At 40.3% G+C, this 16,092-nt stretch overlaps 1 protein-coding gene across 6 annotated transcripts in view; it reads left to right on the top strand.

Annotated features, from left to right (window-relative positions):
- Positions 1–16,092, top strand: part of TMC8 (transmembrane channel like 8) — a 32,736-nt gene that overhangs the window by 1,214 nt on the left and 15,430 nt on the right. For 5 of the 6 annotated variants that reach the window (XM_074225059.1, XM_074225058.1, XM_074225056.1 and 2 more), the window contains exons 2-14: positions 3,831–4,046; positions 5,194–5,342; positions 6,659–6,808; positions 8,572–8,654; positions 9,044–9,180; positions 9,669–9,816; positions 10,423–10,593; positions 11,112–11,251; positions 12,828–12,903; positions 13,513–13,610; positions 14,256–14,439; positions 15,222–15,352; positions 15,437–15,595. In XM_074225059.1, the coding sequence (XP_074081160.1) occupies positions 3,880–4,046; positions 5,194–5,342; positions 6,659–6,808; positions 8,572–8,654; positions 9,044–9,180; positions 9,669–9,816; positions 10,423–10,593; positions 11,112–11,251; positions 12,828–12,903; positions 13,513–13,610; positions 14,256–14,439; positions 15,222–15,352; positions 15,437–15,595 (1,793 nt within the window). In that variant the 5' untranslated portion in view covers positions 3,831–3,879. The remainder of the gene's footprint in view (positions 1–3,830; positions 4,047–5,193; positions 5,343–6,658; positions 6,809–8,571; positions 8,655–9,043; positions 9,181–9,668; positions 9,817–10,422; positions 10,594–11,111; positions 11,252–12,827; positions 12,904–13,512; positions 13,611–14,255; positions 14,440–15,221; positions 15,353–15,436; positions 15,596–16,092) is intronic. The other variant, XM_074225057.1, reaches the window with a different exon arrangement.

The following is a 16,092-nucleotide window of genomic DNA, read 5'->3' as shown; positions in this document are numbered from 1 at the left end:
CAATTTACCACAGTTAACAAAAATTCTAAACTATACATATAATGGAAGTAGGGGTAGAGAAGAACAGAGAAAGTACAGATATTGTATAATGGCTATAACAGTTTAGAGTTCTAAAGGTTGCCCCTTGGGAGAGGAATGTCTGTTTTGTTATCTCTTCTCCATGACTTTCATTGGTGTATCTACTGTCAGTCAGGCAATAAACCTTTAAAGCATCTACCAAGTGCCAGGCACAACTCTGGGTTTCCTTTTTTCTTTCCATTTACATGATTATTGTCAGAGTTGATAGGGGTTCCCTTAATTCCATTGATTTTGTTCTGTATCAATTCAAAAACAACTTCCTATATTTCTTTGAATTCTTCATATATCATTTCTTACTGTACAATTATATTTCATTACATTAATACTGTATTTCCCCAAAAGCCAAAAAGGATACTCATAATATAAGCCCTACCCCCAAAATAAGCCCCAGTTAAGACTAGCAGCCAGATGGACACTTTTAGTACATCCGTTGCAAACATGATGGCAGTATTGAATTATAAAATAATATTAACATATAATTATACATAAATAAATAATATTATTGATATTAATACTTAAAATAGATTTTTGTACTTGAATAAATGTAGATTGTTATTCATGAAAAAATAAAACATTCCCTGAAAAGAAACCCTAATGCATTTTTTAGAGCAGAAATTAAGACTCACTCTTATTTTGGGGGAAATACAGTATGTCACAGTTTGTTTTGTTTTGTTTTTTTAGCCATTTCCCACTCCCCCCCACACTTCTTTATTACTTCTGTTACTCTCTTTGAGTTCCTTGATTCATATGCCTAACAGAGGGATTGATTGAAGGAAATGAATGAAAGAGAAAGCATTTATTAAGTTTTTACAGAGCATTGGAATACAAATAGAATTAGCTAGGTGGTCTCTACTTTCAACATTCTTTTTTTTTACAAATTGAATATTTTTCAATGAGTATAATTTGATTTTCTTTTCTTCCCACTTTCCCCCTCCCCAATGAAAAAGATAGAAAAGCAAAGCCCTTATAGCAAGAAATCATAATCAAACATATCATCAGGTTCAAAAAATATATTTCAGTCCATGTTCTGAGTTGCATTAGTCTAGCGTGTTTCATTATGAATCCTCTGGACTAGTGCTTGGTTAAAGATTTTAAGTCTTTCACAGTTGTTTGCCTTTACAGAGTTTCTAAGTATTTATTTATTTATTTTTAGGTTTTTTGCAAGGCAAATGGGGTTAAGTGGCTTGCCCAAAGCCACAGGGCTAGGTAATTATTAAGTGTCTGAGGCAGGATTTGAACCCAAGTACTCCTGACTCCAGGACCAGTGCTCTATCCACTGCGCCACCTAGCTGCCCCAGAGTTTCTAGTATTTAAATTGTTCTTTCTGCTCAGTTTATTCTGCCTCAGTTCTTACAATTGTTTCCAAATTTCTTTGAAAGCACTCCTTTCATCATTTCTTACAGCATAATTGTATGCCTTTACATATATAGACTATAATTTGTCTAGTTATTCCCAACTGATGAGTATCGTCTTAGTTTCCAGATCTTCATCACTACAAAAAGAGCTGCTAGAAGTATCTTTTTATGAATGAGAAGGAACTCAAATTCTTTTTTTAAATTTGTATTTATTTAAGGCAATGGGGTTTGAATGACTTGCCCAAGCACACAGCTAGGCAATTATTATGTGTCTGAGGCTGGATTTAAACTCAGGTCCTCCTGACTCCAGTGCTCTATCCAACTCTGAGCTGCCCTGGAGCTCACATTCTAATGAGGAAGGTAACACACAGGAATTTCCAAGTGCCAGACAATATGAAAATGGTCCTTAGAATATAGCAGCAATCTCTGAGGTACCACCTCACAATTTTCAGACTGGCCAATATGACCAGAAAGACAATGATCAATGTTGGAAGGGATGTGGGAAATCTGGGACATTAATGCATTGTTGGTGAAGCTGTGAACTGATCCAGCCTTTCTGGAGAGCAATTTGGAATTATGCCCAAAGCGTTAAAAAAATGTGCATACCCTTTGATCCAGCAATACCTCAACTGGGTCTGTACCCTAAAGAGATCATGAAAAAGGATAAAAACATCACTTGTATAAAAATATTGATAGCAGCTCTTTTGGGGATGGTAAAGAATCAGAAATCGAGGGAATATCCATCAATTGGGGAATGACAACAAATTGTGGTGTATATATTATATATATAGATAGATAGATATAGATATAGATCTATATATAATATGATGGAACTATATTATTCTATTAGAAATCAGGAGGGGGTGGCTAGGTGGCTCAGTGGATAGAGCACTGGCCCTGGAGTCAGGAATACCTGGGTTCAAATGCAACCTCAGACACTTAATAATTACCTAGCTGTGTGGCCTTGGGCAAGACACTTAACCCCATTGCCTTGAAAAATCTTAAAAGAAAGAAAGAAATCAGGAAGGATGAGATTTCAGAGAAACCTGGAAAGATTTGTGTGAACTGATGCTGAGCAAGATGAGCAGAACCAGAACATTATATACCCTAACAACAACATGGGAGTGATGATCAACCTTAACAGACTTGCTCATTTCATCAGTGCAAAAATCAGGGACAATTTTAGGGTATCTGCAACAGAGAATACCATCTGTATCTAGAGAAAGAATTGTGGAGTTTAAACAAAATTAACAGAGATTATTACCTTCAATTTAAAAAAAAAAGTTGCTTTATGTACTACATCATCCTGTCTCTAATATTTTATTTCTTCCTCAAGGATATGGGTTATTTTTTCTCTCAACACATTCAATTTTGATCAATGCATTGCATAGAAACAGTGTAAAGATTATCAGAATGCCTTCTTTGGGGGGAAGGGAAAGGAAAGGGAGCATGGAGGGATATTGTAAAACTCAGAGCCCTACAAAAAATGATAAGTAGAAACTACCATTGTACATAGTTGAAAAACAAATAAAATATTTATAAAAAGTAATGTAAAACCATAACATAAAAAGAATGTAGCAGCAAAACAGATGGTAATGTATCTTCTTTCATCTTAGTTCTTACTGATCAAATCATATACTATTCTGATGTTTACCCAGATAACAATGCCAAAGACTCCTGCGGAAGAACTTTGTTTTCTGTGTCTTTCCTAGATGTGGCTGCTGAGGAGGGAGAGGTCAAAGCACCTACAGAAGCAATCAACAATGCAAATCTCCAAGGGGATAATGACCTCTTGGGATACTTATTGTTGTAGTCAAGAGATAGCATGAGCAGTGGTCTGAAGAGTGTTGTACTTTTGGGGCTTTTCAGTTTATCTACCTGATTGCAACAGTTAGTAACTGGTATTGAGGTTGGTAGGTATTGCCGAGTCAAAGAGTAGGGAAAGTTTGGTCACTTTTCTTGTGTAATTCCATACTGATTCCAAAATTGTGGGATCACTTTGCAACACTTTGCAAAATTATGGGATCACTTTATCAACAGTGCAACAGTGTCAGTCTTCTGACATTAATTATTTTCATCTTTTTTTCCTTCTTTCCAATTTTCATGGAGTCAGGTAAAACCTCAGAATTCAATTTTCATTTCTCTTTACCATTAATGATTTGGAAGATATTTTCATATGGTCATTTACAGTTTGTTAATCTTTTAAAAATCATATTTTTTCACTATTTTGGGGGGAATTGGATCTTGGTGTTATATATTCACATTCAAGTGACTTTTCTTAAAAAAACAGACCTAGAATTCCACTGGTATAAGGAATACACTGGGAGAAACTTCTTCTGTCAATATTTGTTGGTATCAAAACCCTGGAACTAATTCTATTTTCTATATTTTCCTCAGGTGACTACCTAGAACCCACTCATCCTTTGGAATCAAGGCTTCCACAGAAATGGCCTCTTTTCTCCTAAGACAGAGGTCTACCCAATCAGACCTAGAATCCCCTGAAGTTGTATCACTGGGTGAGGAGCTCTGGGAGGAGGAGATGGAAAAAATATGCAATTCCAAGGTAGCACTTCAGGGACTGCCTTATGCCCTGATGGACAAAAGACTCATCAGGTGGGTTTTCTAGGGAACCTCCTAACAGAAGTTAGTGGGAAGTGGAAGCACCATTCAGAGACTTAGAGGAAGAAAAGTAAGAAAAGGAATGATATTCAAAGGGATGGGGGAATAAGTAAAGAAACAGGGAATAGAGAAACAAGTTAATGGTACTGATTTTGAGATAACCAATGAGCTCAACTCAATAAATATTTATGGTCCAGATTAGTGTGAATATTAAATCCCCTGCATGAATATGAATTGCTATCATTCAAAGATTTAAATGTATAAAATACTATGATAAATGGTTCCAGTCAATGGAAATATGCAGGGCAGATTCAAAAAAGGCAACCACTTTAAGGGTTTCATTATTCAAACTAATCAGGACTTGGATATATTAAGCACCTTCTATGGGCAAGGCCCTGGGGATCTAGAGTTTAAAAATAAAATGGTCACTTCTCTCAAAGAACCTTCTGTTGAAGGATACTGCAGAAAGAGATTTTTTCATAGTGGAAAAATTATTACTTTTTTTTTTTTTAGGTTTTTGCAAGGCAAATGGGGTTGAGTGGCTTGCCCAAGGCCACATGGCTAGGTAATTATTAAGTGTCTGAGACCGGATTCGAACCCAGATACTCCTGACTCCAGGGCCGGTGCTTTATCCACTGCACCACCTAGCCACCCCAAAAATTATTACTTCTAAGGTCAAAGGAGCTGGGTTCAAATTCCTTCATTACTTTTATTATATCTTTGAGCAAGCCACTAAATTTTACTAGGTCTCATTTTTCTCAAACTGTTAAGTGAAAGGGTTGATAGTTTCTGAAGTCCCTTCCAGTGTAACTCTATGATTTTATGTGCACCAGGGAAATTATGGTAAGAGATTTTAAGTAAAAGGAAATCAGGGAAAGTTGTGAAGGAATTGACCCCTGAGTAATCAACCTCAAAGGAAGAGATTTCTGAGAGGCAGAAATGAGGTTGGACTACATTCTACAGATTACAGCATGGAGGCAAGAAATATAATATCAGATTCAAGAAGAAGTAATTGATTTTTCATTGCCAAACAATTTTAGAACTCCCCTTTGTCTTGCAAGTGGGTAGACAGCATAGGCAGGTGAGAAGCAAGAAGCTAGAATTTGGAGGTGCCCCTTTCACCACCATCCCCTTCTTCCAGGCACCTCCGGGAGCCAGATGGGGTAAAGACCTCTTTCTGGGAACAGTGGAAGAAGAAATGGCAACAAGTCCATCAGCAGTTCCTGGATGTGGGTCACAGGTTTATGGGAACTTTTGGGCTCTGGAAAACTGACCTCTATGAGATTGGCGGTAGGATCTTTTCCCCACCCCCAAAAAACCTCCATAATACTTCTAATTATCTTCCTCATCCCACTCTGCCTATCACAGTCAGACAGGGTGGAGAGCTAGTCTCAATGTCCAATTCTGAACATGGTATGGGAACATCACAGGGGTCCTATTGATCAAGTCCCAAATCTATGTAGGCATCGTGTTGATGCTTCAGCCAATCCACTCCCTCCAGTTCCCAAGGCAACTAACCCCCTTGGCAAGAGAATCTCTGGGTGGTTATTTTGGATCCAATGAAAGAAGTTATATTCCCAACTCAACCTCATTTCAAATCCCCACCAATGAATCTGAGGAAAACTGTCCATAGGAGCTATGTCCCATGCCTGTTGCTGGGACTCAGGGAGGTTACCTTCAGGACTGACTTGATACTGCAAAAACCTGAGGTTCACCTATGGTGAACTAAAACAAGTAGGTGAATTGACACTACCCTCTGTAGTTCCTCCGTGGCCATATTTATGCTGCCGTCTGGGATGTACATACCCCTATCCCAAACAACAATTGCAATAACTGCAAGAATTTACTAACTCGGAGCCCAGTATTGAGTACTGGAAGTAGGAGAGATACAAAGTTTAACTATGGATAGATTTTGTCCTGATGAAGCATCTGGTAGCATAGGGATGACCCTCACGCATGCCTTTCTCAGAGGATAGTTTTGCATGTGGAGTTCAGTCCTTGGCCAACTCTATAACCTTATATCCTTTCCCCCCCTCCCCTACTATCCTTAGTCTAAGGAGGAAGAGATATGGACAGAAGTTTTCAAGGACCCAAGGTTTCTGAAAGGACCTTAGTCTAAAGGAGGCATAGAGTTTCAACATATGCTCTCATATGCGTTATACACACACACACACACACACACACACACACACACACACACGCACGTGTGTGCACTTTGTAGGGAGCGGCTATCTGAATAACTCAATATGAAAAGCCCTCCCCATTGCAGTAGTTGTTGCTCAGAGATAAATTGGTAAATATTTAACAATCAACTTCAGGGTGAAGGATGTAATATAGAGATGACACATTTCTCAGTTTATTCTGAATTTATTAACATTTTCTCCATCTCTTTCTTAAGTCTAAACAATCAGCAAAACAAGTAAATCAACCCCTGATTCATGTAGCATCTGATTTCAGAGTTGTCAATATTCACAATGAAAATCCAACAATCAGCCCTCCAGAAGTAAAGCTGATTCCTTCAGGTTCCTGGGCCCCCCCACTCCCCCCCATCTCCCCTGGCCATCCTATCTGTTCCAAACAACCTTTCCTACTCCTTTGATCCATAGGGCTCTTTGGCACAGGGATCCAGTCCTATTTCACCTTCCTTCGTTTCCTGTTGTTCCTCAATCTACTCACCTTTCTACTGACCAGCAGTTTAGTGCTGCTGCCTCTGGCCTGGTTCCACTCACCTGACTCAGGCCCTACCGGCAACATCCGTGAGTAGCTGCTATAGCCTCCGCAGTCCAGTTGCCAACTCCTGACCTCGAGTTCTAACCTGCCTGACCATGTCTGCTCTGGAGTGTTCTGTTGGTCAGAAGGGGATCAGGGAGGAGGGGCAGATAGAAGGGGAGGATATCAGCTTCCTCTCCACAGAGCTACAGTCAAATTAACCTAATACAGACATGTTTAACCTTTGACAAAATAAATAAAATATATTGGATTATCAAGGAAATCAGTATATGAAATATAATTATCAAAATATTTTTTTAAAAAACAAGTTAAAGGAACCAAATCCATTTGTATTTTGGGATATCTTCAGTGGCAGGGTGAGTGTCACTTTGTCTGATCAGAGGAATGGAGAGAAAGTAGGAGAAGAGGAAATCTAGGTAGAGGCAAGGGTCCTCGAAGAGGGCATGAGGGTATTGGTTCAAGTACCAAGAGATTAAGAAGCACTTGGAAGAAGGGAAGGGAGAAGGTCCTACCTGTAGGGGAGAGCCTCAAGGAAAATATCAACTAAGATATGTTTGTCTGATGATCCCAAGTGATGAGAAGTGGTCTAGCCTTCTGTGGGGTGATGGTTCTACCCTGCCCAGATAATAATAATGATAATAATAATAATGATAAATTGTGCTCACGGTGTGCAGATACTGTGCTAAGCATTTTATAATTGTTTTATTTCATCCTCACAACAATCTTACAAGTCCATGTGCTGTTATTAATTTATAGGTACCATTATTACTCTGTATTAATAATTAAGATATAATAATAATTTTCACATTAATAATGTAGAAACGGAAGGAAACCAGTTAAGTTACTTGCCCAGGGTCATACAGCTAGTATCTGAGACATGATTTGAACTCCAGACCCACCATTCCATTCATTGCATCAGCTTCCACTAGTTTGAGAGTCGCCAGTAATTCCAGACCTAGCAGATCAGAACAGTCCTTGGAGGAGACCCCATCAGTACTTTGCTTTGCAAAGCTCCTAAGCAGCTAGATAAGAGACTGACGTTTCTTTGGCTAATAGGGCAATAGAGAATAATGTAATAGAAAATTGCAGTTAGGAAGCTCACATTCTAGTCCTGGTGTTACCTAGCTGTGTAATCTGAGACAAATCATTTTATCTTTCTAGGGCTCAATTCCTCAATTCCTTCAATCATAAAATGTGGGGGGGGGTTGCTCTAAGGTCCCACCTAGCCCAAGGATTTTCCAATAATCTATGATAATCAGCTTTTCCTGGTCAACCTTTCTCTACCTCCTTTGGGATAAGAGATATCTGAATTGGTGAGGTGATATTAGAAAAGTGAGGAGATAAGGGAAATATGTGATCTTGAGTGAATTTTTAAAAGCTTGTGCCATTCTACTTAGAATCCAAACTGGCAATTTTTTTTGTCCATGGCAATCAGAACAAAATGTATCCTCAAATCAACTTATTAAGTCAGATTCAGTTTTATTTGGATGGTAGTAATAATGTGGACACTTTGTAGCACAAACCTCATGAGACTGAGAAGAGGGGAATAAGATAGAACTAGGCTAAGGAATAACTCATCTGAAGGGCAGTCAATTTTGGGGAAGGAAGATCTCTTGGTAACTTCCTTTTTTAACTATCTAGGAGCTACCCTCAGTTGTTCCTATATTGCTAAAGGACTGTTAAGTCTTATCATCATGTTCTAAATTGTGTCATCCTGGAACAAAACCCTCATTCCCCTTGCCCTAGTTATGGTACTGCTTTCTACCTTACCTGCTCCTCTTTCTCTTAGCATTGAATTGTTCTAGCAGCCATGAGCCGCAGCCTAATCTGAAACAGATCCATTTGCATTTGTGGGATATCTTCACTGGCAGGGTGAGTGTGACTTTGTCTGATCAGAGGAATGAAAAGAAGGTGGGAGAAGAGGGAAATCTAGGTAGAAGTATCTTTAGGGTAGACCAGGCTAAATGAGACCCTAAATCTTTTGGGGATGTCTTGGATAAGGATGGACCAAAAACCACAGATGCATTTCTAGGCAGGGACAATTTGTCCAGAGGTTCAGGACAAAATGTTCTCATCTTTTTAACACTCATCCAAAGGTCAAGCTATACCATGGGCCCCTATACATCTTATCACCCAAGAAAATTCCACCTTCTCAAAATCTATCTTGAGAGGAGGAGATCACAATCAGGCTGAGGGATGGGGGAGAAATCTCTTGATCTTTAAGATGGGGTCTGTCCTTCTTTGTACACCCCTTACAACAGGCTTTCATCAACACCTACCTTTTTTATGGCTCATATCGAATGGGGCCAGAGAGCAATTCCCAGTACAGTGTTCGCCTGGCCTACCTCCTCAGTCCACTAATCTGCCTGCTTCTCTGCTTCTGTGGGATTGTACGACGGTAAGATTTGAACCTTTGTTCCCTACCCCCTTCTCCTATCTCCCAGGCTAAATCTAGATTCTTTCTCTTTCCTAAAACCAAACTCCATTTAGTCATGAGTCTATAACAAATTATTTAAATTAATTAATTGGCAGTTTTTTTGTCAGGGCTGCTCAGTAACCACAGAGATATTGGGTATCTCTAACTGCAAGTCCCCTGAATGCAGGAGTCCTGTCTCCTCTGTGTGCCTCCCATCTCTGTTCAATGCCCGGGGAATGACTTCCACCAGGAGTCTTTTAGTCTCTGGGATTGACAGAATGACTGCCTGGAGATCTATAGAAGAGAAGGCAAAGCCCTGGGGCAATAAAGGCTTGAGAGATTCTGGGGCACTGTTCTGCCTCCTTTCTTCTCCCAGCTCCCAAGGGCACACGTACGTACACACACACACACACACACACACACACACACACAAACACACATATGCTCATATATAAATCTATTCTGTCTAGCATGGTGAAGGGGCTGCTCCATAAGCAATTGCTGAGCAAAGATTTCAAACCCCAACTCAGCAGCAAGGTGTTTGTCTCCTGGGATTTCTGCATCCGAAGCCAGGAAGCTGCCAGCATCAAGCAACACAGCATCAGCAATGAGTTCAAGGTGCCACATCTTGACAAGAGTCCATGACACAATCAGGGTGGGGAAAGCAGTGCTTACAAGGGAAGAGGGGAGAGGACTAATCCTTCCAAATAGGTCAACCTGGGTAAATATGAGTTGAAGGTTCTTCACTGAAGTTTGAGCATCCAAGAATTAGAAGTTACAGGAAAGAGGAAGGAAGCTTTGATTTCTTAGAATATGATTTTTGCAAATATTTTTGTATTTTTTGCAAGACATAAAATATTCTCAGGGTGAGTGTCAGGAAACATGCCCTCAATTCATTCAGAGGGAGTAGTAGTGAAGAACCTCCTCGGTAGTGGGGGTGCTGGGTGGGCTGTTATTATGGGAAATAACTATACAGCAAGGAAATGTTCCCTACCAGGTCCCCTACTCCTATTCCTCAGTTATATTTATCTCTAACACATCTCTATATCAGCCACAAGCATGATCCTTTTCTGTTCCTATTCATCCTCTCAACAATATCTGGCCATGTGCCTATATTAGGTACAACATAATTCTTTTGTGGACCTCACTCTGTCCCTGTCCATATACTCACCTAGCCCTAACTGTATCCCCTCCCACCCTTATCATCTTATGTCTCCATTATAGATTGAGCTCCAAGAGGAACAGCGCTCCCTGAAGAGACAGCAGCAGACAAGAAAACAAAGGGCCAAACAGCTTCTTTCTTATGTGGGACTCAACATATTCATTGGCCTCTTGGTGGTTGGAGGTATCAGTGCCATCTACTGGGCCACTACATTTGCTCAGAACTACAAAAATGTGAGTAAAGATCTCCTTCTTCATGATTATTCATGGCTAAACCAGTGGGTATAACCTTCTTCTGGGAACCAGTCTCCATTAAGAATAATCAGAATGTTAGATTATAATATAATGATGGAGGATTCTTCCCTTAATCCCTGTGATATTTCATTGTGGTATGGATTCAAACCAAGTTTCTTGAAAGCTATGCCACAAAAGCCCAAGTTATAAAAGGTCTTCCCAAACTAGAAAACTCTCAGAATAGGATCAAGAGTCTATATCAGCTATCAAAAGACTAGCTCAGTTTGGATAGAATTATCTTTTTTTTTTTTTGACCATAGCAATTCCTTCAAGATCTACTGAGGCAAGGAAGTGGTTGCAATTTGAATCAGTGAAAGGTGTAGCCACACAATGAATTCTTATAATTTGGAAGTGTGAGGCATCTCCTTCCTTCCTCTTTGGTCTGCCATCTGAGGGTCCTCTCATCACTGCCTCCCAAGTTATCCCATCTTAAACTTCTCATTCCTTTCTTCTCTTAGGAGTCCCTCTCTCTGCTCCTTCAGTACCTGTCCCCTGGAGTCATTTCCCTTGTCAACAGTCTGGGGCCCTTGCTGTTTGGATTCCTGGTCCAACTGGAGAATTATCCCCCCAACACTGAGATCAATCTCACCCTTTTTTGGTCAGTATTACCTTAGGAAAGGAAGATAAGATCCCTGAGCTTGACTTTGAAATGTTGGTGTCCAACAAGTCTATCTTTTGGACAAAGTCAGAGAGACCCCCAAAAATGAGACTCCCTCAATTTCCTGCTACCCCAAGTATCTAAATTTTTTTAGATTGTAACCTTATCACCTTGGTTCTTTCATACTTTTGGGTTGCATTGCTCACTTGTAAGCCATTGAAATATTATACTCTACTAGCTATTAATAGGAAACTACATGATCACAGGAATCCAAGGATACAAACATGATACATTGAAACAAATTTTAGAAACATGGACAATTTTAGGTACTAGGAAGAATTAAGAGACTATATTGATCTAGCTTAAAATAGAAATTGTACTCAGGATTTTCTGGAGTTCAGAATTATTTCTGTTCAGTTTTCCAAGCTTGGCCCAGTCCAGCCTGTCTTTCTCCACCTGCCTCACTGATAAATTTGTTTCATGCATAAACTTTGGCTATCAACACAAGCAAAGGATGTCCTCTCTCAGCTCTGTTAGATGCTGAGGAAACAAGGTTCTTTCTCTTTTAGTTTTCTGAGCAGTTGTGCAAGTCCTAATGAACTCATATTAAAATATCCCAGCTCTCCTCAGTTTTTCTGACTTCTGTAATGTCTGTCCTTCATTTTTGAAGATCACAACATCAGGTAGATGATGCCATGACAAGCACATGAATTGGATTTGAGGGAGGGGAGTGCTATGTTGAGTCACCAGCCTCACTTTTTCCTCCAGAGCCATCAGGGTCCAGGGGCTGATGATTGGAGATAGATCCGGATGTGAGGCAATCAGGGTTCAGTGACTTACCCAAGGTCACACAGCTAGTAAGAGTCAAGTGTCTGAGACCAGATTTGAACTGACTCCAAAGTCAGTGCTCTAGCCATTGCACTACCTATCTGCCCAAAGAGCTTCCATTGTTCATACATCTTCCCAGGAGTATCTTGTTTTATCCCTTATCACGTGTTAACAGTTAAGAGCATATGTATTAGTATCTGATATATCTACAATGGCATTACTCAGCCATAATACCAGTATGATTGGTGAGAAGGCGATCATCACAACTTTCCATTTCTTAGGAAAAACCCTTGAGAGGATGACTTCATAAATGATAGCCACTTTATTCTTCTAAACACCCCTGGATACAGTTGTCAGAGATCATGGGTAAACCATGAGTATAACCTACTGTAGCTCTAGCCACTCTTAACAGTTTTATATATTTATATACATGTGATCTATGGATCTTAATCTTTCCTTATTAGGCCCAGGCCTTGGGACATTCTTTCCTAGAGATTCTCCAGAAAAATAGTATAACAGAAGTAGTTCTAGGAACCAACTTTTTCCAAAGTCAGAGAGTCACTAGAAGGGTAGTCTAATTCCAGATATGGCAGGCCCCTGAAGCCCATCCTGACTTCACCTTCCACTTCCATATCCAGTAAGTGCCTCCCCAGGTCTGTGTTACTCAGTCTTAATGACCTGGGCATGCAGTGGGTACCTCCAAAGGCTGGGTTCTCTCCTCTTCACTCTATGACTTGGATTTCCACAGGTGCGTGGTTCTGAAGCTGTCTAGCTTGGGCATGTTCCTTTTTTCACTGAGACAACAAGCTGAACAATGTAATGATGTAAGTGCCCAGTCCAGCTGTGAGCCCCATGCCTATAATCAATATGACCAGGTAACAAGCAGCTCAGGCTGAGGAAGAGGGGAACCTGGAGTACTGCCCCTTTTCAGATATCAGGAAAATTAGGCATCACAATTAGATAGTGACATGGCTCAGTCTCCCCTCAGTTCTCAGATCTTTCCTTTTATCTTTTCCTGCCTACTTTGGAAATGTTGGTAAGAGACCTGAGGCACTTGACTCTGAACTCTCCTCTCCCTTCTCCATCATTGATCAGATCAATCAGATAACTTGCTTTTAGGGTTGGGACCACATCAGAATACAAGTGAGATTAGTACTCCCTGGGTACCTCTTTTCTTTTTCTTTTCTTTTCTTTTTAATTTTTGCAAGGCAATGGAGTTAAGTGACATGCCCAAGGTCACAAAACTAGGTCATCATTAAGTGTATGAGGTCCAATTTGAACACAGGTCCTCCTGACTCCAAGGCCAGTATTCTACCCTGTGCACACTTAACGGCCCTGTGCCTCTTTTCTAGAAGACTGAATGGGGAATAGACAAGATAACAGTGAGGGGGAAAGGGTGGGTCATTGGAATCTGCTCTATTTTCCACTTGCAGTGCTGGGAGACTACAGTGGGTCAAGAGTTATACAAGCTGAGCATGTTTGACTTCTTCCTCATGTTGGTTTTTGCCTTCCTGGTCACCCTACCTCGGAGGTAAGAATCCTAATCTTGTCCTATCTTAGTTGTTCTGGGAGATAAAGAAAATGAAACTAAGGAAGATATGTCAGGGGTTAGACATCATTCTGTGTTTACCTGTCTAACTATGGACAGGATAAACCCACATTTATGTAAGTATATATGGGTATTACATATCTGGATCAAAATGTGTATATACCTGTGATTAGTATAAATGTATATGGGAAGGGAGAGAAAGAGACAGAATGAAATGAGAAAGGAAAGGAGAGAAAGAGAAGAGGAGAGAGGAAGGGAAGAAGGGAGAGAGGAAGGGAAGAAGGGAAGGGGAACAGAGAAGGATAGAAAAGAAAGAGGGAGACAGAGGAAGGGAGAAATGGAGGGACACAGAGACAGAGATTCACAAAGAGAGAGAATGTATGTGTAAAAAGCATAAGAAAAATGTGAGGGCATCTGGCCTGCCCATAGGAAACTCTAAGCTGTATGCAGATGCCTTTTTGACCATGGACAAGTGCTTTACCTCATTGCAACCTATTCTGCTCCCTTCAGCTTTGACATCCTACAGTTCCACAATCTCAAGTAAGAGATAAGTGTCTCTTACTTATTTATATATATATGGTGCTTAGGAGATATTCAGTGGTACCCTTATTCCCCTCTTCACTTCAGGCTGCTGGTGGATCATTTTTCAGGACAGTTCTGGGTCTGGCTGGGCAGAGAAGAATTTCTGGTGCCCAAGAATGTGCTGGACATTGTTGCTGGACAGACAGTCACTTGGATGGGGCTTTTTTACTGTCCCCTACTGCCCCTACTCAGCAGTATCTTCATCTTCTTCACCTTTTATGTCAAGAAGGTAAGAAGCCTTCAGTGGAAAGGAAATAAGGATTTATACAGTGTCAACTACATATACATATATATATATATATATTGCTAAACATTTTGAAAATATTATCTCTTTTGTTTCTCCTGCAATGTGGGTTATCTCCATTTTCAGTTAAAGAAACAGATTAAATGATTTTCCCAAGATTACACAGGTAGTGTCTGAGACATGATTGGAATTCAGGTATTCCTGACTCCAGTCCCAGTGCTCTATCCACTGTGCACCTAGTTGGAAAAAAGAAAGGAAAAGAAAAAAATATATAAAGTCCAGGAGAAGTTCTGAGGAGATAAATGATTAGATCACTATCCCTAAATGGGGATATAAGAGCTTAAACTAGAATATTTTTCCTGGACTAAATTCAATTGAGAAATGTGTCCATGTGACAAAAAGAACAGTGTACCCTTGAAGCTGTGCTTTCTCCCAGAGAGTACTAACCAAGTCAATGGGTACTCAGAACTTGGGAGGTGACAAAATGGGAAAAGATCCATTCGAGACAATAGCAGAATGGAAATGCAATCCCCCAAGTTGGTTCCCTAGAGCAAAGCCTCAGTTGCTTAACCTTAATCATGTCTCTGGAAGAGATGGTTTACCAAGAATCTTCCCTATAGCAGGAGAGAGAAGCCAGCTATGGTGCTTTAGCAAATGTGAAGACATTGGACAGGGAAGTCACAATAAACATTGGGTTATGACCATTCTGCCTTTGAAATCTAGAAAAATATATCCTACTGAATCTCTCCTCTCTCACCTCCCAACAGTACACTCTCCTCAGAAACTGCAAGCCCTCCCCTCGCCTCTTCCAAGCCTCCAGTGCCACCTTCTTCTTCCAACTAGTCCTCCTGCTGGGCCTCCTTGTGGCATCTGTGCCTTTACTCTATGTCATCAGTAGGTAAGAAGTTTCAGGGGTAGAAGGGGGGGGCATCTGCCCTCCTTCAGCCTTCTTGACCTTCCTTCTCTACTCTTCCCCCTACAGTATCCATTCCTCTGTAAATTGTGGCCTCTTCTCCAACTACTCAGCACCCTGGCAGGTGGTTCCAAAGACAGTGGCCATGCGACTCTCACCATCAGCTCAGAAAGTCTTTCATTACTTTGGTTCCAATGCCTTCTGGTATCCCATCCTTATCTTACTTAGGTACCACCTCTGGGTCAGAGGTTGGGAGATGGGGAATGGGGTACAAAAGTCAAAGGACAAAAGGCTGATACATCTGGAAGCTGTATATGTAGGTTCTTGGTACATGCATGTTAAATGAATAAATGAATGGGTAGAATCAGTCTGATATATGTGAAGATGGGAAGCACAGAGAGACTGGAAAAAAGATTGATGACCAAATTTTATGTTGGAATTCTGTGCTAATGGAACCCCTGAAATAATTATAGAGCTAGGAAGACAGCCATTTTTCCTCCCTCTTTTCATGAAGATCACTGGTTCTTTGAGCTGTCAATCAAGTTAACTAGTGACAGTTTCTATTATTTATTCTCACCATGCTGGCTACACTGATGTTGATTTACATCTGCATTAACTGTAGACCAGCAATGAAAGGACACTAGAAATATCTTCTTCCTTCCCTTTTCTTCTCAGGGCCTCATTTTAGGCATTTGTAAAATGAGGAATGACCTCAAAGTACTTTC

This window comes from Macrotis lagotis, chromosome 2 (assembly GCF_037893015.1).
Source record: "Macrotis lagotis isolate mMagLag1 chromosome 2, bilby.v1.9.chrom.fasta, whole genome shotgun sequence".
Taxonomy (NCBI): domain Eukaryota; kingdom Metazoa; phylum Chordata; class Mammalia; order Peramelemorphia; family Peramelidae; genus Macrotis; species Macrotis lagotis.
The sequence above is the reverse complement of the archived record's forward strand: the minus strand, read 5'-3'. Positions and strand labels throughout refer to the sequence as shown.